The sequence below is a fragment of the Berghia stephanieae genome, chromosome 6, assembly GCF_034508935.2.
Source record: "Berghia stephanieae isolate SIO BIC M18660-M18661 chromosome 6, UCSD_Bste_1.3, whole genome shotgun sequence".
NCBI lineage: Eukaryota > Metazoa > Mollusca > Gastropoda > Nudibranchia > Aeolidiidae > Berghia > Berghia stephanieae.
In genome coordinates, this window is record NC_088365.1 from 1,376,247 (window position 1) to 1,402,995 (window position 26,749).

The 26,749-nt window shown below is 33.7% G+C and overlaps 4 protein-coding genes across 6 annotated transcripts in view; 2 read left to right on the forward strand and 2 right to left on the reverse strand.

Moving 5' to 3' along the window:
* LOC144975946 (uncharacterized) overlaps nt 1-26,749 on the reverse strand; it is a 551,710-nt gene that overhangs the window by 433,098 nt on the left and 91,863 nt on the right. The gene's annotated exons all lie outside the window — the stretch shown is intronic.
* Nucleotides 1-26,749, forward strand: part of LOC144975942 (testin-like) — a 125,501-nt gene that overhangs the window by 71,650 nt on the left and 27,102 nt on the right. The gene's annotated exons all lie outside the window — the stretch shown is intronic.
* On the reverse strand, nt 795-8,374 carry LOC144975566 (NADH dehydrogenase [ubiquinone] 1 alpha subcomplex assembly factor 3-like). The gene is made up of 4 exons (XM_078919728.1): nt 7,876-8,374; nt 5,081-5,267; nt 1,780-1,846; nt 795-859 (listed from the first exon to the last, which is right to left on the reverse strand). The coding sequence occupies exons 1-4, from the start codon at nt 7,929-7,931 to the stop codon at nt 795-797; spliced, it is 375 nt and encodes a 124-aa protein (XP_078775854.1). The 5' UTR covers nt 7,932-8,374.
* Nucleotides 9,058-26,737, forward strand: LOC144975940 (monoacylglycerol lipase ABHD6-like). Its single transcript, XM_078920156.1, is given in 9 exon segments — nt 9,058-9,745; nt 11,453-11,603; nt 18,103-18,268; nt 19,507-19,623; nt 22,679-22,811; nt 23,841-24,010; nt 24,395-24,449; nt 25,168-25,268; nt 25,677-26,737. Coding segments are annotated over 9 exon segments (1,122 nt in total). The 5' UTR covers nt 9,058-9,681; the 3' UTR covers nt 25,842-26,737.

Consider the following 26,749-nt stretch of genomic DNA (forward strand, 5'->3'; position numbering starts at 1 on the left):
AAATTTATTATTATTATATTTTATTATTATTTATTCTTATTATTATTATCATTATTATTATTAATTATTAATTTTATTATTATTTTATTATTATTATTATTATTATTTTATTATTTTTATTATATCATTATCATTATTTTTTTTTTATTATTATATCATTCATAATTTAGAAACTGTAAATTCATTCCTCTCGAAAAGGTGATCCCCAAATTTCAAAATTTGTTCAAGTATTCGACAATTAAGTTTTCAGCCTAAGGCTGGCCTAAATAAAGCAAATATTCATTAACACTACAATAATTCAATGTAGGCAGCAGATTGAATTTTCCCTTTTAGATTTTTAGAAAAAAAAGGGCAAAATTTTCAAATTGTTTCCTATTTATCAATATTGTTGTACAAAGCTGTACACGTACAAAAGAGTTGTCGTACTCATTTCCAATAACTTGATAAATTCAGAGTTTATGGAAAATTTACTTGTCAATTTCGAAAACAGTTCTATCATACACAGGAGGAAATACTTATTTAGAAAAGGAGCCACAGGCTAACATTATTCAACACCACACAAATGCTGCATCTATTTTCAGTATTGAAGCTGCAACAATATGGATTGGATTAGATAGCTGTTTTCAGTTTACAGGTTTTTCTATAAATTAACCTAACTCGATTCAGAAACATACATACACACATACATACTTAAATATATAAAGTAAAAGCAATAACAAAAAAAAACAAAAAAAAATAGTGATACCAACAAAACTTACAGTTGGCAAAATCTCAACATTGATTCTTTTACTTTCTCAAGAATTTGATGATACTTTTGTCGTAGGATTCCCTTTGTTTCCAATCAATGAATGGGGAACATCTGGGTAGGAAATAAGAGGATCAAAAAGTTCAGATGATATTATGGCGAGGACCAATCATTGTTCGGATATGAAAATTATGGTTTCATTTGGAAAGTATTAAAAAAGCAGCAAAACATTAATGCGGAGTAATGAAATTCTTTACCCAGCCCTTTGTTATGTTTTCCCACCTCCTCACGCTCTATATCTCCACACCCCCCCCCCCCCCCCCCCCCCTCCCAACATCACTCTCTCTCTCTCTCTCTCTCTCTATCCAGTCATAAGTCATAGCTCTCTACATAAATACCCACCTCTCACTTAACTCTCACTATTTTGCTCCAGCATTATAACTCATGTCTATTTTTCTTATAGATATTCAACATCATTTCCAATACAACGTTAATTGTCTGACTAATACAATTTAGTGAGAACTACTCATACAATGGCTGGCTAAAAACAAAGAGTGAGTGACAATTTCATTCCTTCTATACCGTAATATCCACTAAAGGTAATCAAATCGCTTTACAAAGGGTCCCAAAATTAAACGCTTTGATGATCGAGTTAGACGATTTAAGTGTTGAACATATTTTTTAATATTCTCTTTAAAATTTTCATTCACTTAAATTTTGTATCACTTTCTGGGTTATCCAACTTACTTTGTATCACATTCATAATTATGAATATATAATCAATGAATGAAAAAAGTCAATAAACTGTATTGTAATATAAAAATGTTTTGCTTTTCTTTTCCTTTTTAGATCTGATCACATATTAAAAAACATTTTTTTAATGAGTTTTTTTCTTCTTTTTTTTTTTTTTAATTTGAAATTGCTAAAACTAATTAACAGCTTTAAGAAATAAAAATGGTAAATATTAATATGACTAAGGCAAATACCATCTGGTGACAGTATACAAAGTCTGTTCCAATACATTGATAACTCACCAGGCTTGGGTTCCAGCATAGAAAAAAGTGACAAAGATTCTGGCGTTATTTTGGCAGATGAGGCGACCTGAAAAAAAAAATTCAAATTATTCATATCTTGAAAATGTTATATAATTTGCAGAATTAAACACGAAATATAATGATGTTAAAATGACAATTGAAAAACAGGACAAGAAACAATTCAGTAGATCCCACAAGAGAATATTAAAGAAGAGTGCTATTACATAATGTTTAATAACACAGGAAAAAATATAATTATAAATCATTGATAAACCTTAATAGGGGCAAATTTGTTTTTGATTAATTATTGGGAAAAAGAAAATCAACAAGGTTTGTTGAAGCTCTGAAATAGTTTCTATAAATTGGTGTGGGTATTCTAATCAAGCAAGAAAAATTGAATTAGAACAATAAATTGTTACATACAGACAGTTCCTATTTAGCAGCATTCCAATTATTACCTGCTTCTGTATTTGATATTCACATATTGTTATATTATATAAATATATATATATATATATATATATATATATATATATATATATATATATATATATATTATATATATAATATTTTATATATATATTATAATATATTATATATATAATATATATATATATATATATAATTTTATATATATATATATATATATTATATATATATAATATAATTTATGAGTCTTGGTGGGTACTTGTAGGTACGAAAGTGCTCGATAATGGTGGTTAGAGCTAATATATAATGTAAATTTTCACTCACATTTTTTTGCCGAGACGACTTGTTTCTGTGTTCCTTACACTTCCTCAGTCGGCATAATCCATTTGCAATGTCCGTAGAAAACTTCAAACTAAATTTTGTTTCGCTGTGTAGTGGTGATTAGTTTTGATGTGTATTGTGATGTGCTCTCATGTTTATATTATGAGTGTGTGTGTGTGTGTGTGTGTGTGTGTATGTGTGTATGTGCTTTGTAGGTGTGTTGTGTGTTGTGTGTACATGTGTGTGTGATATTGTAGTGGAATGTGGTTGCGGCGGGGGGGGAGGGGGGGGGGAGGGAAGAGGGGGAGGAGGGGTATAATGGGGTCGGGAGGGAGGGGGGGGGAAAGGGGGGGGGGAGGAAAGGGGGGGGGGAGGAAAAGGGGGGGGGGGGAGGGTTATTTGGCTTTTGCGTTTTTTGAGCTTGATTTGTTAGAGTGTCTGCACATTATCATCAGTTCAGATCTTTTTTTTAAAGTGCTATTGTTTCTGTGGTTGTGTAGTAAAATCTCCAGTTTCTCTGTCAGGCATAAATTGCATTTTCTAGCACCGCATCTGTAGGGGCTGCTTTGCTTGACGACCTCCCAGGTTATTGTTGGTGTTTTTTGTGTGTTTATTTGTTCCCAATAGTGCATTGCTAATTTGGTGCTTTTTGCTTTGCTTTCGTGTGTTATGGAGGCTTTATCGTAGGTGGGTGGTTGGAGTGTTTGTGGATGTATAATGGGGCGCTGTTGGGTTTCTTGTATGGTCTATACGTGTTAGTTTTGAGGCAGAGGGTTGTGTCCAGGAAATCGACTTGGTGTAGGTTACTTTCTAGTGTGATTTTGAGGTCGAGATCCTTGAATAATTTTATGAGTTTTTTCTTCATTCTTTCAATGTTGGATTTTGATGTTGTGGTGTGTGTTCCTAGTCCGTCGTCCCTGTAGAGGCCGAAGTTTATGTTAGGCGTTGGTTCTTGATCTGGTGTGTGATGTAGAGGCCCACTAGTTCGCACACGTCTGCTCCGTCGTATGCACCCATGGTGATGTCAAATTGGCCTTTTTTCTCGACCTCAAAATCACATTAGAAAGTGACCTACACCAAGTCGATTTCCTGGACACAACCCTCTGCCTCAAAACTAACACGTATAGACCATACAAGAAACCCAACAGCGCCCCATTGTACGTCCACAAACACTCCAACCACCCACTTACGATAATAAAAACAAATACCCCCATGATAGAACAACGGCTAAACAACCTCTCTTCAAATGAAAAACATATTCAACAAAACAAAACAAGACTACGAAATGGCACTCAAACAGAGCGGACACACCTCAACACTGAAATACAAAAATTTAACACACGCCACAACACCAAAACAAACAGAAAAAGGAATATAATATGGTTCACCCGCCGTTCAACAACGCAATCACTTCAAATATCGGCAAGCAGTTCTTTGCACTCATCGATAAGCACTTCCCGAAGAACCACCGTCTGCACAAAATAATCAACAGAAACAACATCAAGATAAGCTACAGCTGTGCACAAAACATGAAACAGATCATTACCAACCACAACAGACAAATCATATCCGAACCCAACAACATCAATACAAATAAAGACAACTGTAACTGCAGAAAGAAAGACAATTGCCCTCTTAAAGGAAACTGCCAAAACAGCGCCATAGTCTACAAAGCCACCATAACCACTGATAACACCGCAGCACAATACATCGGCAGCACAGAACCCCATTCAAAACACGATACAACAACCACAAAGCCTCCATAACACACGAAAGCAAAGCAAAAAGCACCAAATTAGCAATGCACTATTGGGAACAAATAAACACACAAAAAACACCAACAATAACCTGGGAGGTCGTCAAGCAAAGCAGCCCCTACAGATGCGGTGCTAGAAAATGCAATTTATGCCTGACAGAGAAACTGGAGATTTTACTACACAACCACAGAAACAATAGCACCTTAAACAAAAGATCTGAACTGATGACAATGTGCAGACACTCTAACAAATCCAAGCTCAAAACGCAAAAGGCCAAATAAACCCCCCCCCCCCCCCCCCCCTCCCCGACCCCATTATACCCCTCCTCCCCCTCTTCCCTCCCCCCCCCCCCCCCCCCGCCGCAACCACATTCCACTACAATATCACACACACATGTACACACAACACACAACACACCTACACGCACACACACACACATACACACACACTCATAATATAAACATGAGAGCACATCACAACACACATCAAAACTAATCATCACTACACAGCGAAACAACTTTAGTTTGGAGTTTTCTACGGACATTGCAAATGGATTATGCCGACTGAGGAAGTGTAAGGAACACAGAAACGAGTCGTCTCGGCAAAAAAATGTGAGTGAAAATTTACATTATATATATATATATATATAAGGATAAAACATTGAAATAATAATTCTTTGAAAATTTGACCCATTTGAAGTTTTAGAAAATACAAACTTTAAATATTTCTCCATCTACTGTGCTAGTATTAACTGGTTGTAAACAATATTGGATTAACTGATAATATATACTTACATTCCAGTGCAGGACAGTCTTTGGAAACAGAGCACAAGGTCCCAGAATTCTCAGTCCAGATGATAAGCGAAAGCCGGTAGGACTGTAGGCTTCGACATAAGTGTGGCCATCATCTTCCTTAGTCAGGAGATTCAAATGGGATTTATAGTGAGCCTCTCCATCAGAATTTATGAAGCGGACACTGCATCTGCAAAAAAAAATATTTTCGTCATAGCATTTTTCATTGACTTTCAACATGCTTATTACCATCAAGAAATGTCATTGATCCTTTCCTAAGCAGGTCATTTGTAGCCATTTTTCAATCCATGCAGTATTAAAGACACTTTTTACACATCCTCTAACAACATCAGTCATTGCCTATAAGCCAGCTAACACTAATACATAGAGTGAAAATAAAATTTTAACTATAATACAAGGGTCAGAACAAAAGGAAGGCGTGGGAGGATAAATTGAGGGGAGTCCAAATCATATGACTAGTCACGTCAAAAACAATAACAGATATTAATTTGGTAGACCTTTGCTTTTTCTGGCACTGTAGTTCACATATTTCTTTCACTTATCACTGATACATTTATGATCATTCAATTATTTACTTATTTCCAGTTTTACATTTGTTCACACTAAAAATAATCTTAATCCAAAGTTAAGCTCGACCTCATTTTACCCACAATTAATCATCTATCAAATCAATGTATACAGTGGTCATAAAAGAGTCTTGTCCATAATAATAGTTTGGCGGAAATTAAAAAACACCATTAAACATTGAAAAAACATTACAGTACAGCATTTTGGTCTCCTTGATAGGATATGCCAACCTAACATACATCAAGGTGAAAAGATTGACATCTCCCAGTTCATGACCTCACAGACCCAGTGTTTGAGAAATACACTCGAGCACAAAGAAGTCGGGACCGGGCCTATATGTTCGAGATTTCCATGTTTTCGAGTATTCCGTGTTCAGTAATTTAAAGAGGATATGAAGAAGAATTGAGGGCGATAAATGTGGGTGGTCTTGATAAAAGTCATATTTTAATGATAACTCTCCGTTATTGTGAACTCTGTCAAGATTCGATAGTGAGACAATTCAATTTCTGTTTCTCTGCCATCTTTTACAAAATTATGAAGAGAGTTTTCACTTGTGCTGCATTTAGTGTCTTACAGAAATAGAATGACAATTCTCACTGCGCATGCTTGATAAAAAGACAAAGCCAGCATATCGCATTGTGGATTACACACGGAGCACGCAACATCATTACCTTCGAATCCCGTACCTATAATCGCTATCACTCCTCATTTAACACCCTCATGCTCTTCGCTCTTATCGATAGGGCATTGCTCTCACGCCACCTTCCCCACCCCTAATTGTTTGTATCGTTTTAACTAATACGTAACAGATACTGCCTTAGGCAATCACTGCCTTGTTAGTCTCCGTTCCAATGATACTGGTCATTTATTTGATGTCCTGGCACCACAGATTAAGTACCATAAAGTGAGGTAACGATAGAGTGTGGGTAAGAGTGGGTAGGAGTGTATGTAAGTGTAAGATGCTGGTCAAACATCCCCCGTCAGTTCAGCATGCACATGCACACACACACACACATAATATTTATATGTCACACATATGCATGTGTAACAAATTAACTGACAATTAGAGCTACGGGGAGAGCAATGACATCTTTCGTTTCCATTCAACATAAACAATTCACACCAAAAAAAAATTCAATGGACCGCAAGGGAAAGTCCAATTTGTTTGAGATTTCTGTGTTGACCAGGAAAAGTGTTTGAGATTTTCGTGTTGCCAATACTAACAAAATAGAGGGATTTAAATGGGGAATTGTACAGAGTTTGAGATTTCTGTATCGCCATGTTGATTTAAGAGGTGAGTCTGTCTTCCTGTGACTGGATTGACAAATAATTTAACTGCCTGAACTTACTTGCATGTGAGTGTTTTAGATCGGATTATATTTCAATCTCTTGTTGATTGCATTGAACGAGAGTAGGTAGACAGATGGTGTCGGTAAGTGAGATGTTCCGATTATAGAGACAAAAATCTTCTATATTGTAATGCCTTGTTCCCAAAATAAGTCTACAAATGAAGATGAAAAAATCTGTTCCCCGGCGACCTGTTCAGATAATGTAGAAATCTGAATTAGAGAGTTAGAGAGACCTGACTGTGTATGGTACATCTGTAGACAATTAATTGATGAATAATATGTCTGCAACATTTCATTGAATTTGATAAACTCGCACACGACTTTATTTTATTCATCAACAACCATTCTTTTCTGGACAAGACCCTTATAATTATAATATTATATTTTTATAATATAGTATATTATTAGTATTATTTTTTTTTTCAATTTTTATCTACCTCTAACCTGTTTCTATGAAAATAAAGCTTATCATCTGACCTTTATTTTAAAATGATACCAAACAGCTGCTATGTATTTAATAATTGACACAATTTCATTGAAATTGAATACAAAAACGGATCCAGTCCTATTGCAAAACCAAAAATTTCCCGATCGCGGCGCGATGCTGGTTGAGAGGCAACAGAGAGATCACAGATTATCTCTGTAAAATTGACTAAAAGTTTAATTAGAAAAATATCAATAACTTTGGAGCTTTCGGAAGGCCTCCCGAACATTATAAAAACAAGAATACTGGGGATGTAGGAGCTTTTGGAAGGCCTCAGACAGAGTGAGTTCTAGTTCTAGCTATCTACTATCTAGAGTTTGAGTTTATTAAGATGATTAAGAGCTACAAAAAGAACGTTATCATTAACAGTAACATACTGATATACTCTGCGACAGATTCTGTGCAAACCAGACTGGGCATATCTGGTCAACATCTTGTTGTGTGAGCTAATCAATAGTTAAACAAGAACATAGAAAGATCTTTCAGCATAAACGCAATATATAATGAGTGACATTGAGGAGTTGAGGAATGAAATGCAGCACTTTCACTTTCGTTTTTAACGTCTTTTAAGTAACCTCCCTTTCCAAAGAATATCGAGGTCATTTGCTATTTTAAGCTCCATGCTTGTTTGTTGTCTAAAGTGTGACTCAATATGACCTTTGACCCCACACGCGATCATCCGATGAAATGTTGTAATCAAAATATCGATAGTGTCGTGATACTTCAAATTTAAAGAATATTTTGTACTGCGTGGTTAAAGCAAGGCAGCGGTATTAAGGGGAAGAAATCATTCTGAATCTTTCATATAAGCAAAGATACCATGAAATCTTAACTTAAAAATCTCAGGTTTAGATTTGGGCTGAAATTTTATAGAAGAGTAAAGTTTGCTGCCCCAAACGTAAACAATAACAAGTTGCTAGTGATTTCCGTTAGGGACCGGAATAATTTACGCACAATATAGGTCTCCCAATTTTGTAGTTTGAGTTGTAGGCAATACACTTTCAGTATTGAAAATATGTTTACATAAAATCTAACAGTTGCAGAAATAATAATATAAGGCTAAATTATTATGAAAATCAGGCTCCGAATAATTCTCGTTTTGTTCACACCAGCGCAGTAATTTGCTCTGGTCTAAAAATAGATAGACTGTAACTTTTGATAAATTTTAGAAAATTTTACCTTTTGTTCCATAAAATATCCATATCTAGACATTATTTGATGCATGATCGAGTATTTATGAATATGTGTTTCTTTTGCCACCTAACAGCCAAATTTTAAAGGTTATTTTTTTCTATTATTTACATTGGAACGTGAGCTGTCAAGACAGGAACATGTGGTTTGCCACGTGCTTCTCGACCTTTGTTTACGTTTGGGGCACCTAACTTTACTGCTCAATTCTGAGATATCGCCGATTGTGTCGTAGTCGATATTCAGTACTTGTTTATGAAGTTTTAACTCATCCTCAGCCAACAGGAAATAGGTACAAAGAGAGGTGAGTGGCGAGAAAAGAAGAAAAAACAACATAGTGAAGTGTTAAAAGGCGTGTCCGGTGTTTGTTTTGGGCTGTTGTTTTTTTTACCGATAGTAAAATCTTATTTCCAGGATAAGTCTTAGTATTTATAGATGTATTTTATCTCTTTGACTATAGAGCAGTAAAGTTAGGTGCCCCAAACGTAAACAAAGGTCGAGAAGCACGTGGCAAACCACATGTTCCTGTCTTGACAGCTCACGTTCCAATGTAAATAATAGAAAAAAATAACCTTTAAAATTTGGCTGTTAGGTGGCAAAAGAAACACATATTCATAAATACTCGATCATGCATCAAATAATGTCTAGATATGGATATTTTATGGAACAAAAGGTAAAATTTTCTAAAATTTATCAAAAGTTACAGTCTATCTATTTTTAGACCAGAGCAAATTATTGCGCTGGTGTGAACAAAACGAGAATTATTCGGAGCCTGATTTTCATAATAATTTAGCCTTATATTATTATTTCTGCAACTGTTAGATTTTATGTAAACATATTTTCAATACTGAAAGTGTATTGCCTACAACTCAAACTACAAAATTGGGAGACCTATATTGTGCGTAAATTATTCCGGTCCCTAACGGAAATCACTAGCAACTTGTTATTGTTTACGTTTGGGGCACCTAACTTTACTGCTCTATAATGATAAAGCTATGATCGGTAGATACTCAACATCGACACCTCAGCCTCAATCTTCCACTTCCAGTTCCCATTCATGTAATAATAAGTTAAATTATTAATATTAATAAGGAATTACATTCTATCTCTAACTAATGTAATGTAAACAACAAACATAACAATTCAATACACTTTGAATTGAGATCGAACACCGGGTCTTTAACTGCAGCCTCCAGCCCTTTGTCAACTTTACGCTTCTTTCTAACTTAGAAAAAGCTATTTTAAAAATGTAGGCCTAATGATAATGTGTTTGTTAGCTCACAATCTACGTCAGAGTCACAGACCGTTTTTTAAAAATAAAATCTGCAGTGATGGGTTGTTCATCTTTTGTAGATAAAGACATGGAACTGAACCGTTCAGTGAACGTGAATATTCCATAGTGATGCTCTGTCCTTGCCCAATATCATTTCTAAAGTCTAATATATAATAATAAAAGTAAAAGGCTGTTATTATTCCCAGACACCTGTCTGGGGATAATGAAAATTCGTTATCCCCAGACACATATTTGAAACTCCGCTCTTTTAAACAATTATCCACATTCCAGAATATGGAATGTTTCCAAATGCACATAGAAATAAGGAAAGTTAATAAAATATCTATAAAAACATAAAATTAAGCCAACATTTAATCAGTTGTTACTACATATACACAATATGCGTCGACTTCTAAGTGGGTGTCATGGCTGAATGGTTTAGTCGTCTGCCCTGGAACTTTTACCAGAATTAACGTTGTGGGTTTAAATCCTGGTTCCGCCACTTTTTTTTTTTTTTTAAATTCCGTCTTCTTTTCGCAACCAAATTTTTCAAGACCATTTCTATATGTAGAGGATGCATTTAGGACCCATAATATTCAGTTTTAAATTTTAAATACAGATATTATCCACATTAAATATGTGCTTGACTATTTTGCTTGATGACACAATTACGACCAGTATATGGAAAAAAAAGATTCACACATTCAACTGCAACTTACAATAAATCCACTGATACTGATATTTTCATTCTTTCTTCTTTTATTTTTATCAAGACAATCCTCTTTTAGATAGTTTTTCAAGATCAAGTTTACGACATTTTTAAACCTGTATACTTTTGGCAATACAAAGCAATGCAAACATCATGAAAACACTAGGACTAAAAAAGTCCCTGCTGATGAGTAAGATAAAAAAGCTGAAACTCAATTACTTTGGGCACCTGAAAAGACACGAAACACTAGAGAGAGATGTACTGGAGGGCATGGCAGAGGGCAAAAGAGGCAGAGGAAGACCACAAAGAAGATGGCAACAGGATATACAGGAATGGCTCAACAACGGCGTGACGGAATGTGGCAGATGGGCACAAGACAGAGACTTCTTCCGAAGGACTGTGTGGGAGGCTACGTCCAAGTGATATGCCACAGAGAGAGAGAGAGATACTTTTGGCCATTTAGATATAACAAACCTTTTCACTTCACACTTAAAATAATCCAAGTGAGAAGTGAATTGCTTTTTTGGCATATTTTAAATCAAATTAGAATATTGGAAATAATTTTTGATGAAACTTGATTGATTTGATGGTCTACATTTGTGGTGGAATGATGATTCTCTATGAATTAGAGTAGCATTTCATTTTCTCAGCCACAGAGTTAGATTGTGACGCTGTAGAAATAAAAAGTCGTGGTATCCAACAACTCGATCATCAATGTCACATTTTATTGTTATTTTTATTCTCCTTTAATTTTACTAATACTATACCTTTTTTTTTATCACAGCGGTCCAAATGGATTCTCTTCTTGACTTGAATGTTTTGATGGAATTATCCATCTTGCAGCCAGCCACTTTTGCCATTGCCACATTGACCACAGTGATGAGTCTCTACATCTACTTTACTAAGCCATGGCTCATACTGCAGGCTTACTTTAAGTAAGTGAATGATAAATGAAAGCTGTTCTCATTTCATTCATTTCTTTATCCCTCTCCTTACCAACTATATAGGAAATTTGTCACTTTTGTTACGATGCAACCAATATTTTTCTTATTCAAATTTCTTTTGCACATCATATAACTTTAAGAAAATGAACAGTGTGTTGTATAGCATGTTTTACTAAAGATATTATTTATCGCAAGAACTTACTGCTATTATGTTTGAGTGATAAAAAATCTATCTTTGTGTTAGTTTGGTGTGAAGTTTTGGGGAAAATCCGGAAAATGGCTGGTAAGGAGTGAGTTAAGTTCTGAAGCACACCATTTAAAAAATTATAATTTTTTTTTTTTCGATTCCATACCAGCTTCTACCCATTTTTATTTGCTCGTTATATTTGGTTGATGATGGAATTTAGTCACAAATCAATTGTTTTACAAGTGTATAGATGATGATCTCACCATAAAGTACTGAGAGGACCACCAAGGTTTGAGATGATTTCTGGTGGACTGGAGATATTGTACAAATGAGAGATGCCTAAAATATCTTTAATGTTTCAAGCAATATATAGCAATAATTGAGGAGGACGCATTGTTTTGTATTGCATCATTGAAGCTTGTAATGGAAAATGGTAAGAGAGGAAAAAAAAACAAGTTGTAAATCTCCTTTAAAAAGACTCTTCTTTATATTTAAGTATAACTGCCCTTATTCATATGTTAATTATGAGAATGTTTGTGCGGAAGGTGATGAGCGATAATAAAAGATTGCATGCTATTGTCATCCTTCAGAGCCATTAGGCCCATGGAGCCGGAGTTTATCCCGGTTTCTGTAGTGTGAAACAAACAATATCAATTGCTTGCTATCCTTTGGATAGGATGCTAGTCTATCACAAAATACTTTCCACCAGATGTAACAGACCCAGCTACCCTAATTACTGCTGGGTGGACAGGGGGTCACAAAAGGTCTCGACTGCAACCGGGATCGGCCTCGGTCCCATTGCGTGTGATGCGAGTGATTTACCAACTGAGCTAGTCGGACCCCCTAATACCGTCTTGTGGTACTAAAACACTTTAGAACCAAGGTTAGGCAGAGAGAGAGTGAGGAGGACCACAGGCTTTCCCTCTCATAGCTTGTTACAGGAATAATATAATATGGAGTATGATGAATGGTGTTATAGGGGAATGGTGAAAGTGAAGGATTGTAAAGGAAATATTAGGAAGGTTGTTGTGATGATGAAGATGGTGATGATGATGACTATGATGTTGTTGATGCCGTTTTTTGTTTGTTTTGTTTTTTACGATAACTACTATGTTACTTGTGTGCATCTTGTGTGAGTGTGTCTATGTCAATATTGTATTGTTATAAATGTGTAACCAAATGACAAATTGCCACTTTTTTGGGGACAATAAAGATATATTATTATTATTATTATGCCAAAACTGGTTGCAACGAAGGAAAAAAAATCTGGTCTGGAGCTATATTTAATAATTCCACTTTTACTGGATGAAATGGAAATATTATGCCATTTCATTTTGCTGGAGAATAGTTAAATATATAGAAATGTGAAGCACTGACTATTGAACCAACTTTAGAATTGAGCCAAGCATAGTTAAGTTACAGAATTAAACGATTAATGTAGAGCATTTAAAGATTATGATTCGTCTCAAACCTTTTTGACATGATATGTGCCACTTTTCTATTTTGTTATCTGACATGTTTGTGGGTGGGTGTACTTGTGTATGATTATGATATTTTTTTTTCCATTACTGTTTTTATTTTTTTAATGTTGCCAGCTTCTCTACATTTCTTTTTAGTAGATGTAGAAAAAAAAAAAAAGAATAATGTTTCGTATCTAAATCTCTTTTCACACTTTTCCCCATGTTTTTGTTTGGCTGACCTAGTTTAATTGCCCACTTCAGACCACTTGATCATGCTTTAGCTACCATTATTACTTTATGGAAGTATAAATTGGTTGCCAACTTAAAACATTCGACACAAATAAAAAAAAAAAAAGGAAAACAATAAAAGTAGTAATTAAAAATACTGTTCATATTAGACTTTGGACTATTACATACCAGGAAGTGGCATATTTAATAGTTTTGTTGTTTTTATTGAACTAAGTAAGTTCAAGTATCATCCTGTTTGACACAAGCAAGTCTTTGAATGAATGTTTGGCTTATTATTAAAATAATGAACAACAACAAAAAACAAATAAGACAATTACCTGATACGTGACCTTTTATTTGTGACTTAAATTTAATCTTTATTTTTATATATATTTTTGTTTACATATATATATATATATATATATATATATATATATATATATATATATATATATATATATATATATATATATATATATATATATATATATTGAATCATGTTTGATACAAGTATGGTACGAAAAGTGCTCGACATGCAGTAATGGAGCGAATTATTATTATTTAAAATATTTACCACAAAGACCACTTCAAGAAACAACAACAGTCAACAAAACAACTCAGTCCTGACGATGGCAAATTAAGCCTGAAACATTAATGTAGACTGTCTCAAACATTGTGGTAAATATTTTAAATAATAATATATATATGGAAATATGGGCTGTTCTTGAATGCAAGTGTTGTTTAGTTTGGTTTATGCTATTGTTATTGTTATAGTTATCAGGTGTCATGTCATAGTCTATGTTTACATCAGTATTTATTGATAACAGTAGTAGATAAATACATTGTCTTGATCTTATCTTGCCCTTTCACTGTATGTAGCATTGGTGACAAATAATTTTGTAATTGTCGTATTCGGCATAAGAACACTGACCCACAAGTGGCTGTTGTGTGTGGTAAATAAGTCAATCAGTGGTGTCTTGTGGCTTGTTTTGTTTAGAACGTGAATGATTGTCATAGATATTGAAAAACCTGTCATATTTGGGTTTTTCAACTACTATTTCTCTCTCTCTCTCTGTCTGTCTGTCCCTCTCTCTCTCTCTCTCTCTCTCTCTCTCTCTCTCTCTCTCTCTCTCTCTCTCTCTCTCTCTCTCTCTCTTTCTCTCTCTCTCTCTCTCTGTCTCTCTCTCTCACACATACGCATCTTTCTCTCTCTTTCTCTTTCTTTTATTTTTTAAATTTTATTTTTCAATTAGAAAAAGAGATTAAGTGAGAAGGATATGTAGTTTAAGACAGAAAAAACAAACAAATGAAAGATGGTAATCTTGAATGTAAAATAAAACGGGGAAAAGAATAATAAACTTTAGCGACATCATAGCAAACTGGACACGTGAGACAATATTGTGATATAAGAGCATGCTGTTTTTTAGCCATGATGCACAGATATTATATATATACACTTTCTTGCATAGAGCATTTGCAAATTCGTTCACCACCATCGCGAAGTAATTTTGACCAGCCAATATTCTCATCACAAACGTAGAACATAGAAACGATTGAGACATTGAGTATGCTCCATTCTCTATTGTCTTCTGGCACTTTTCTACTCACTTCATATCTTGTTGTTACCAACATAAGTGCCTGCTCCACTCACTTTTCTGAATTAAAAATTCATCCCATACACCGGAGCATACTCAATGTCTCAATCGTTTCTATGTTCTATGTTTGTGATGAGAATATTGGCTATTAAGCTTAACTGCTGGTCAAAATTACTTCGCGATGGTGGTGAACGAATCGGCGATCCCAAGAAGTGGGTGAGAGAGGGATCTAGTAATGACTTTGGGTTTGAAACGAATATTTTTGTGTTCGTGGATAGCTCACACGGTAGAGCCACGCTCTCACCTGCCAGGCGGAGTTGTCGTACCAATAAGGTCGCAGGTTCGAACCCCACCACCGCCGCGAAAAAAATTTTTATTCTCTATTGTCTTCTGGCACTTTTCTACTCACTTCATATCTAGGGATTAGGTTCGCTTCTCAGTTTAGTCAAGTTTTTTGGGTTTTTTTCCTGGCCTTACTCTTCATTATTTTTAATCCTGGTTTGTACAGAGTATCTTACTATTCCTCAATTTGCGGAATCATTCCACTATTCTGCATTCAGTATTGAACATTCTGATTCTTTTTGGTTTTCCTTCGTCGATCGGTGACTGAAATGTAATGTGCATCTACCCCATTTTAATAAAGATCGTGTTGCAAAGGTTAACAAACAGTGCCTACTATGAGAGCATGAAACCATCACATTTCATTAGATTAGCTTTTGGAATAATATCGTTTGAATGTGAGAAGACCTCTGATTCCTCTTTTTGATCTAAAATTCCCCAAATTTCACCGTTTTGATTCCTCTCCATATTAGTGTATTGAGGTAGGAAGCTCTGTTTGTAGACTATATTGTCTATGGCCTTGACCGGGATACTTGTCTGGTATGAACCAATCAAATTTCAAGGAGATGATATTATGTGTTTATGTTATGATTAATTATTTAAATCTTATCACAACAAGTATCAGCATCAGGAGAGTGCAATTTTTTTTTTTTTTTTTTTTTTTTTTTTCTCCGGTCTGTCGCAGTAGTTTATGTCTATGTTTACATCAGTGATGATTGATAAACAGTAACATAAAGTGCATCATTACTGCCTTATCTCACTATCCACTTACATTTTAAATTATCGTTGGACATTGGAACCCTGACACACATTTCACTGTGTTTTTTAAAAATTCTTTTTGATAACTGGCTGGCGATGATATCTACCAGTAGATGTCTGATTTCACCGTTGTTTTGTTGTTAATTAATTCTTGTTATTTAAACAGACATGTTTCATCATTCTTGACCTGATTTCTCTTCATGACCAACAAAAAAAAAAAAAAATCATACCATAAATACTTCGACCCTTAGAGTAGAGTATCAATTCATTTTATCTATAGAATGGAGGTGGGAGTGGCAAAAGATTATCAGGTCTACTGTCTGGGTTCATCCTCCACCAATTTTTTTCTCCTTTTTTTTTTTTTTTTTGCATATTTTTTTGGTTCTTTAACCCCCCCCCCCCCCCCCCCCCTCCCCTCCCTTTTTTTCCATTTCATTTTCTTTTGAATCCTCTTACAACTGATTAAATCTTCTTCAAAGCTCAGTTCTTTTGTATTAAAAAAAAAAATTCTCTCTAACCATCAAATTTTTTTAAAACGGTTCTTATTCGTTGCTATTTTCTTTTATCCATTTCATTTCCTTTTAGCTTCTCATACAACTGGTTAAAGCTTCTTCAAAGCTCAATTTTTTTTTTGTATTTATTTATTTACGTCTTTGTTTTTTTGGGTGTTTTTTGGTTTGTTTGTTTATTTATTAATTTTTTAATTTTTTTTTTTTTATTTTTTTGCGAGAAAAATCTTTATTGAAAATCAATATTTTCTCTTCGTTTGTACTTGTTTAAAAAAAATAAACAAAAACATCAGAGCTTATCCATCTCAATATAGATCTCATGGTCATGCCATCAAAAGTGCAAGAATTTTTATGGCACTGTGGGTTGTGGACTTTACTCTTCGGGCCTAAATCATTATGACAAGGTGATGTCATTGTTCTCCAACTCTGTTTAGGGAGGCACCTGGGTTGTTGTTTTGGTGTTTGTTTGATTTTTGTTTTTTTTACTATTTAGTTTTGTTTTTTTTTCTGTGGGGAAAATCTAAATTGAAAGTCAATAATTGCTCTTTGCTTTTGCCCGAATGGAAAACATCAGAGAATTTCCATTTCAGCTATGATCTTTTGCTTGTGTCACCAGAACTGCAAGATTTTGGATTGCTACACACAGGCTTGCTAGATTCTTACTGGGATCTACAATGTTCTCTACTTGTAACTGGGTGGGGTTCCTTACCTCCATAGTGGGCATGGAGGTACTTACTGTGTCTTCTATCCCCCTATATTTGTTTTCCAACATGTTTTCTGTCTTTGTCTTGGAATGATATTACTTGGCCTGGCCGGTTACCATAGCTGGGAGGGAAACAGTCAAATGTAGAGTTAAGAGTTTTGGGAGATGATATTTTTTTCTTTATAAATCATCTCTCTGTTATGCACTGTATTGTTTTGTGTACATATTATGATTTGTAAATATTTGAGTGTATCTGATATAGGTGAGACCTGTTCTTGTGTCTGAATGAGACTTTTAGGTGATCTCAAACTAATTACTTTGATAGTGGGCTCTTGGAATCTAGATCTGTTTCCTATTTGTACCAATTCCCCTTTGCCTTACCTTTTCTTGGGTGCTTTAATTGTAATTCTTGGAACTATTAACTATCCCATTTTCTTCCTTTTTACTGTCGCTGATATGACCTTAATGTGTTGCAAGCGCAGTAAAATCCTTAAAAACCAACAAGAAAAAAAATCTCTACTTATACTTGTAATAGTCCCTATTTGTCATACTTTTTCTCAGGTGTCTGTGATCCAAAAATATTTTAGGCCCTGGTGACTTTGAGACTATTTATCCTATGTGTTGTGTACAATTGTCGTTCTTGCATTTTACATTGGTTCAAACACCGTTGAAATTCCACTGCTAAACTAGAGTTGATCTGTTTCTTACAGGGTAGCCGTGCGATGGAGTGGCATGAGGGCTAATTATGTCACAGCCCCAGATGACGGCTTTGTGTATTTTTACGGGGAGAAAGGTCAGAAAATCAAAGGTCAAAAGAGCATTCTTCTACTTCATGGCTTCACAGCTGATCATTTCATGTGGGCTCCAATTGTTCAGGTACATTGGGAAAGAAAAGGTTTCAAGTTTAAATTGTATGTTGTCTTTTTTTTTTTTTGTAAATGACAATTTTTTTTGTTCAAATATTTAATTTTTTTAAAAATGATAGATAAGCTATTATGTAATGTAATATAATATATGGTTAACAGCAAGCCATTTAACAAATATATATATATATATATATATAATATAATAATAATAATAATGATAATCTAATTAATTGTATGTAGGGAGCATGAAGTGGCTGAGTGATTTAGCAATGCACTGTAATCTTGGATTTTCATGCCTTATTGTCTTCTATTTGGCAAGGTCAAGGTCTGTTACAGCAGACGTTTGTTTGATAGATTATCTATATTCTTCAATGGAATGCCTACGTGACAGCAGCTTAGAATGTGAATGTAAAGCTCTGCTTAAACACTAATATTTGCCATGACTTTAAGGAAAGTTCATTCACAACATGACTTTATTATTTCTCAGTTTGGCTGTACAACATAGGTTTAGGACACAATGAGCTTTTCTGCTTACTTCATTCATTAATTAGAATTTGATCAACAAATGAAGCCTAGATGGGGTCCCTGACCTCCCAAAGTGGGAAGGGAGGTACTTGCTGTCTCTTCTTTACCCCTGTATCTGTTTGCAATTGCTCTCTGTCTTTGTCTTGGAATGGAATGAGATTACTTAGTTTTGTCCTGACCCTGGCTGGGAGGGAAACAGTCGAATGTATAGTTATAGTTTTGAGAGATGATATTTTTTTTCCTTGTAAATCATCTCTCTATTATGTACTATTATTATTATTATTATTTATTTTTTTAGCATATGATTTATAAACATTTTAGTGGATTACTCTTAGTGGGATCTTGTCCTGGTGTATGGGTGAGACTTTAAGATGATCTGAAACTAAGTACACTGATAGTGTCCTCTTGGAATCTACATCTGTTCCCTATTGGACCTAATTCCCCTTTGTCTTACTTTTTCCTCAATTTCTGTTAATCGTACCTCTTATATGTTTTTACTATTCAATTTCCTTCCTTTATACTATCGCTGATATGACCTAAGTGTCTGCTGTCTTCAGGAAAAAGACAGTGTGTCGCTTCTTATTGCAAGTAAATAGACAGTCTTTTTCCTTAAGATGGCAGATGTGTTGCAATCACAGTAAAACCCTTAAAAAAAAAAAAAAACAACAAATGAAGCTTGCACTTGCTCTTATATGTTTTTCATTATCTTTTCTTTTGTGTCAGCATTTCCCTAACCCAGTCCATGTAGTTGCCGTGGACCTTCCAGGACACGGATTTACATCAGAACTGGTCAAAGAGGATGAGATATCTTTACATGGAATGATGGGAAGACTCAAGCAGGTTGGTACACATCATGAATTTATCTTTTAATTCTTTCAGCACCATTCGTCGCACTGTGCGGCCAGAGCAGAATCTGTTCTACTTGCCACTGGCCGCACAGTGCAGCTGGCTTGAAAGGCAAAAATAGTAATGTAATCCAATCCTTCTTTCTACAAAAGTCCTATATCTATACCAATGGTATCATTTCTTTCATCAGAACATTCAATTGGCCCTAGGGGGGGGGGGGTATTTTAATTGGGATTTTGCACCGAATTCGAATGTCGCTTTGTCTTCGCTTGTCATTCTCATGCTGCCTCGATCAGGTGCAGTCATTTTGTGACGGAAATGCGAGCTGAAAGAGTTAAAAGAATGCATTAGTTAAGTCTGAAAAGGGAATTTTGCATTCTCAGAATTACAAAAAAAAAATTTTTTTAAATGTCAAGCTTCTCTCAACAGGAGTTGTTATTTATGAGAAGAGAGTCCATATTATTTCTATCATTACATTTTTCTTTGTTGCATTTTCCTGGGGTTTTGATTATAAATGGTAAATTAAGGACAAGTTATTCAAAATCAAGGTCTCCTTAGACCCCAGATTTTGTTACCCACTAGATAAGAAGATTGTAAGATTAGGCAAGTCCTCTTTGTTGAGATGAAGTAAATTATATTCACTCACTGTCTTGTTGAATCGACTGTATGAACATGCAGTAGATAAATCATTGTATGAACTCATGTTATTTGTAATAATTGAGGCTGATAATAATTATAATAATAGTGATAATAATACATGGCATTTATATTCCACATTTTCATCACTCTGATGCTCAATGCACGTTACAAATAAATATACAAAAGTTACATGTATAAAACGTATACCACAATGATATCAACAGCAGCAGTGTATATAATATCGTATCAATATCGTGCTGTTTACAAACAACATCTACAGGCATCTAGATCACGCTAGGAGCTATTGCAGATTGCTTTTTGCAGATTTTTCTTCAGCGTTCAATACACTGCAACCTCAGTTGGTTGTTCAAAAATTGACTAGTCTGAATTTATACAAGTATATAATTGCTTGGGTGCTCGAATTTCTTACGGAGAGAGCACAATATGTTCAATTAGGACAAAACAAATCTTCCTGTATAACTACAAATACTGGTGCTCCTCAAGGTTGTGTATTGTCCCCTGTATTATTCACAATATACACGAATGACTGTAGAAGTCAAAACCTGAGTGTACCTTTAATAAAGTTTGCAGATGACACCGCTCTTCAAGGCCTCATAACAAATGGCAACGAAGTGGCTTATAGGCAAGAAATTGATAGATATGTGTCTTGGTGTGATGCCCACCACCTAGAGCTTAACATAAGCAAGACAAAGGAGCTAGTGATTTACTTTAGGAGAGTGAAGGAACCGATAGAACCGTTAAAATTAAAGGACCAATTCATCCAGCGAGTTCCTCACTACAAATACCTTGGTGTAACGATTGATGACAGGCTCAAGTGGGATGAACACTTGAAAATAATTAGGCATAAGATGTGCAGACGTACATATTTTTTATCAAAACTCTCTCAGTTTAGAATAGATAAAACCCTCTGCACATTATTTTATAGAGCAGTAATCGAAAGTGTTTTGTCATTTTGTATAACAGCTTGGGGAGGCAATTGCTTAGCAGTGGAAAGGAACAAAATAAATTCAAATATTAAAAAATCCATTAAACGCTATATAAATGATGTTGACGATGTAGATCTTTTATACGAGAAATTTTGTATAAATAAAATAACTAAAATATTAAATGACCAGTATCATCCACTAAGACCATCAATTATTATGTCAGAAAGAAGTGGTCGCCCTTTCTCTATTTCAACGAAAACAGAGAGACACCGAAAATCTTTTCTGCCGTCCAGTATTAGGCTTTATAACAACAAGCAATAATCATTTTATATAATTATTTCTCATTTTTACTTTTTAAAAATATAAATATTAATTTATTAATTTATTTGTTTTGCAATCTTTTCAATTTTCAATTTATAGTGACAGTTTTAACTATTTTACAGTGTTGAAATTATTCATATTATAAAGCGCAGCTCTGGTTATAGAGCTGCTCCTTTTTTATATATATATACATCCTATTTCCATTGTATTTTTATCTTATATGTAAATTATAACACGTCTGTACAAAAAATTTCCTTTTTGCGATGCAATAAAGTATTATTATTATTATTATTATTATTATTATTATTATTATTATTATTATTATTATTATTATTAAAATGTAACGGTAAAAAGGTAGTGCTTTAACAATGATTTTAAAACTATCAATAGGTTTCGTTTCTCAAACCCCACCAGTAAAAGGTTAATCAATATAATAAAACTCACAACACTGGTGAAACTGAAACTGTAGTTGTGATGTAAATATTAAAAGTCTAAATGAAAAAAAAGCAACTTTCATAAGGTGTGACAACATTTAAGTCAAATCATGGTGTAAAATATACATCTGTCATCAATAGTCACATAAGTAAAACACATAGTGCAATATATTAACAATGTAATGTTATATATCCTTGTACAATTGTTAAATGAGTTGTATAATCCTCTGTTTTCCTCTTTTTCTGAGCTATTTATAAGTTTGTCTTCTCCTGTTTTCCTCTTTTTCTGAGCTATTTATAAGTTTGTCTTCTCCCCCCACAGGATAAAGAATAATAATAATAATAATAATAATAATAATAATAATGATAATAATAATAATGATAATAATAATGATGATAATAATAATAATAATAATGATAATAATAATGATAATAATAATAATAATAATAATAATATTAATAATAATAATAATAATAATAATAATAATAATAATAATATTAACAATAATAATATTAACAATAATAATAATAACAATAATAATATTAACAATAATAATAATAACAATAATAATAATAATAATAATAATAATGTATCACAATTAAGTAAACATCTCTTTCCGAAACATTGCCCAAGGCAGGTCTGTTATTATAGTTTTTGATCTATTGAAACGATTACAAATCCATAAAACAATTTTGAATTTCCTCCAGTTTGTTGACCTCCTTGATCTGAATGACCAGCCTTTGCATGTGGTGGGCATTTCCATGGGTGGGACTCTTGGTGGACTGTTTGCCGTCCAGTTCCCAGATCTGGTTGGAGCTCTCACTTTAACATGCCCTGCAAGTGAGCTGAAAGAATCTGCCATAATTATTCAGTTCTTTTATGAATATAATATTATTTTTTTTTATAAAACAAAATTTAGTAATAATAATAAGAAGAAAAAAAAAAGAAAAAAATTGAGCTTTTATATAACGCAATATCCACTAAACGTGCTCAAACCTCTTTACAAGGGGTCCCTGGCCAACAGCAACACTTAACATGTAGGACGGGACATGACGCCTGCTAGGCGATATTAAAATTTTTTCGGACAGAGACAGCGCTGTTAACGGCCAGGTACTCATTTTACACCTGAGTGCGGTGAGAGAATGTGAGTAAAGAGCCTTTTCCAAGGACTCAACTATGCGCCGAGCGAGGCTCAAACCCAGGACCCTCCGATCCGAAAGCGAGTGTCGTACCACAAGACCACATAGCCGCACAAGAAGAGGAAGAAGAAGAAGCAATTAGTAAGTGTTTCACAAAAGAAATGTCATTTTTCCAGATTGCTTGAAAGTATAAGTAAGCATGTGCGAGGTTGCTCTCCTGTAGGAAATACTAGATATTTAATATTTTTACCTGTGCCTTCTTCTCATCCTTGTATTTTTGCAGGACAAGCTTATATGGTAGAATATTAAAAGAGCATATTCTCAATAAGATATTGAGTAGTTTCCTTTGCTTAATTTCAATCAGGCCGTGATCACTCTGATCAGTGACATTAGTTTTATGACATTTTCCTTTAACTCTATGTTAGACCTCTGGGTTTTTAAAATTATGTTTACCTAACTCTCCTCAAATGTGAGTATGTGATAATTATAGACATTCTTGGTTATTGTTATAAGTATTAATTAATGACAGTGTTTCAAATAAAAGTAACCTTTTAATTTTTGGGATGGTGGGGGGAAGGTACTGTATTCATTTTTTTAAAAAATCAGGAAGCATTGAGAAATCCAAATTCATAAATTTTCAGTTTTATTGTTTAAAAGAGTTCCATAAAGATGTTGTGCATAACTTGCTTGTTTTCATAATTTTAAAATCATTGTTACTGCCTTCTCACAGTGAAAACGCCCAAAGACAGTCATATGATTCTTGCCAACAAAGACAAGGTACTTAAGGACGGAGGAATTCTCACCCTAGAAAACTGTCCCATGTTACCACAGACTCCTCAGAAAATGCAGGAGATGCTCAACATTTGTCATTACTACACCATCTCCTACCCAAACAAGTGAGTGCAAATTGGATCAGGTTTCAAGAGCAGTGGTAAATCAAAATGCTAATAAGTATCGTTATTCTATATCTCATGTAGATGGTTAAATAATAATATGTTTTAAACGCTTAACAAATTTCCTTCTCCTGGTAGAGACTGTTTTATTGATAGAATTAGAATACTAGATGCAGTCTCTTCTGAGCTTTTACAATATTTCTGGAAAAGTACAATGCTGTTTGTTGCTTGTTGTAAGGTGAGAATATAGAAAGGTGAATGAATTTTTTTCCTCTTGGGCAGTGATAAGATTAGATCACATATATATACTTTGTAAAGAGGTCCACAGTGATTAAACAAACATGAGGTAAAAAGATAAATGGTAATGATAACCTTCATATTGTTTTAACAGATACTTAAAGGAGTTGTTGATTTGAGAAAGAGGAAGAACACATTTTATTTGAGATGTAAGTATTTTTCTTGTTCACCTAAATATTTTTGACAGCCATTAATATTTTTTTAATTGCGATTGTTTATTATTCTTTGAAAATAAATAAATAAAAGTTAGATTGTCTTAATAGTACGTTCTATTGAAATAAAACTAATAAATAGAGGTGCCCAAATGAGTCAATAAAATGGAGATAAAGACAAAGGGAGTAAATCCGACTCATGAATGAACAACACAAACCAAACGACGTTTCAGCCCTTGGCCTTTATCAAGTAAACACAGAATACATATATATTTATACTTTACTTGATAAATGCCAAGGGCCGAAACGTCGTTTGGTATGTGTTGTTCTTTCATGAGTCAGATTTACTCCCTTTATCTTTATCTCTATTCTATTGAAATAATATGCTTCTCTTACTGTAAAACGAGTGATTTTGTTTTTAATCTGATCATACTCAAAGCTTGACCGACTTTGAAATTTTGTTTACCTCAACGAGACTTAGCTCATAAGACAACATTTTGTGATTGTTGTCATTAAGCTTATATATATATATATATATATATATATATATATATATATATATATATATATATATATTTATTTTTACTGGTGTATTGCGTTTTGTAAATGGTATTTATTTTTTATTGTTTGTCATTTAAAATTGAAGATATTTATATTCAAAATCGATAATATTGATATTAATACCATTTTTTTTTTTTTTGGTATTTTCTAACAGTGGTTAGGAACCTCATCCAAGAAGAATCCCAGGCTATTTTAGTACAGATGGCCCCACAAATAGCTTGTCCCACACAAATCATCTGGGGTAGAGAAGACTGGGTGAGTTCGATATTATCTGAAATTTTTCTGTCTTGCGTCATTATACGATACAAACCTATTTGTATATTACGATACACATCAGCCTCTGTAATTGGAAGTTGTCCAAGTAGTCAGAATTTATCTGTTTCTCTATATTGAGAAAAGAAAAAAAAGTTTTCTATGGTCATTTGGCTCATAGAGCCAGAGCTTATCCCACTTTATGTCGTTAAAAGGTTGGTAATAATTGCTTGCTACCTTTTGGGTGATCTTATAATTTTCACCATCTCTAACAAGCTCTATTTATCAATCAGATTTTGTTTATCACATTTATAAAAGTAGAGATTTTCATCGGTATATGATGTTTATTTTAATTTATTTTAGAATGATTTCTACCCTTGATGACTGAGAGATAAATTTTCTTTTTCTCAGATTGTTGACATCTCAGGTATGGATCTTCTGAAAGAAAAGTTACCTAATTGTCAGAGACTCGACACTCTGGTGCATTGTGGACATGCAATCAACTTGGACCAACCCAAAGTTTACGCCCAAAGAGTTCTCGACTTCAGATCAAGTATGAAGGAAAGTACCAGTTAATAAATTGTTTGTTTTATATCGTAAAATTCAAAATCTATTACAGACAGCTACAAAACCTCTGAACCACATATAACCAAAAGAGATATAAAATTTAATTTATTTTTGCTACCATGCAATGTTTGTGAATGAGATAATAATGTTTTCTTTCGACTTGGGAGTCCAATAGTGAAGTCTGGATGGTATATAAGTGTAAATAGTGCATGAATTGTACAAAGGTTGTGATATGCTTTGAGATTTTAGGTGTGTTTTGTCGTCTTAAATGTGACAATGTGTGTCATTAATTTGTTATAATTTATTTCTTTATGAATCAATGAAAATATAATCATTTCACAATGTTGTTGTTTTTGTATTCTTCTATTTAAAAGGATGTATGTAAATTTAATCTTTAATTCATTTAATATTAAGATATAAATTTAAATTTCATTTTGTAGAAATATTTCATTTTCTTTTGTAAGCCTACCCCTTGTCAATCGATTTTATAATAAATCGCCGTCAATGACAGTGAGTATCAGAGGTTGCCTGTTCATTCAGTGAAATGTAGAATTTTATGTACCACGTTAAAGGAATTTTAAAAAGATACGTTTGATGTATTTTGCATAATTTCTTTCAATTGTCAGTTATTTTTAATGGTCTATAATTCGGGTATGAATTTATTTTCAATGTAAGTAGAGTCAAGATTCTGTTGCGCAAATTGATATTCCCAAGCTCAATACATATTGTTTACAAACGGGTGGTCAAAGGCACTGGTGCTTTGATATATTTTTGTCCCAACGCGTAGATCTGATGTCATGTCAGAAAGCATTAAATAAAGAAAACTGAGTTTATAAACTCGAAACAATAGGATTTAGTAAGTTTAAGATATCTAAATGTTTTGAAGCGAAACTGACTTTCTTCAACGAAGGCATTTA

What these genes read in the sequence shown, in the direction of transcription:
- LOC144975566 (XM_078919728.1), bottom strand. Translation starts at nt 7,931, where the DNA reads ATGTTGACCAGATATGCCCAGTCTGGTTTGCACAGAATCTGTCGCAGA. An exon ending in ATCTGTCGCAGAGTATATCA is followed by an intron (nt 5,268 to 7,875) that starts GTATGTTACTGT and finishes TTTTTTTTGCAG; the next exon opens with ATGCAGTGTCCGCTTCATAA. An exon ending in TATGCTGGAACCCAAGCCTG is followed by an intron (nt 860 to 1,779) that starts GTGAGTTATCAA and finishes TTTCCTACCCAG; the next exon opens with ATGTTCCCCATTCATTGATT.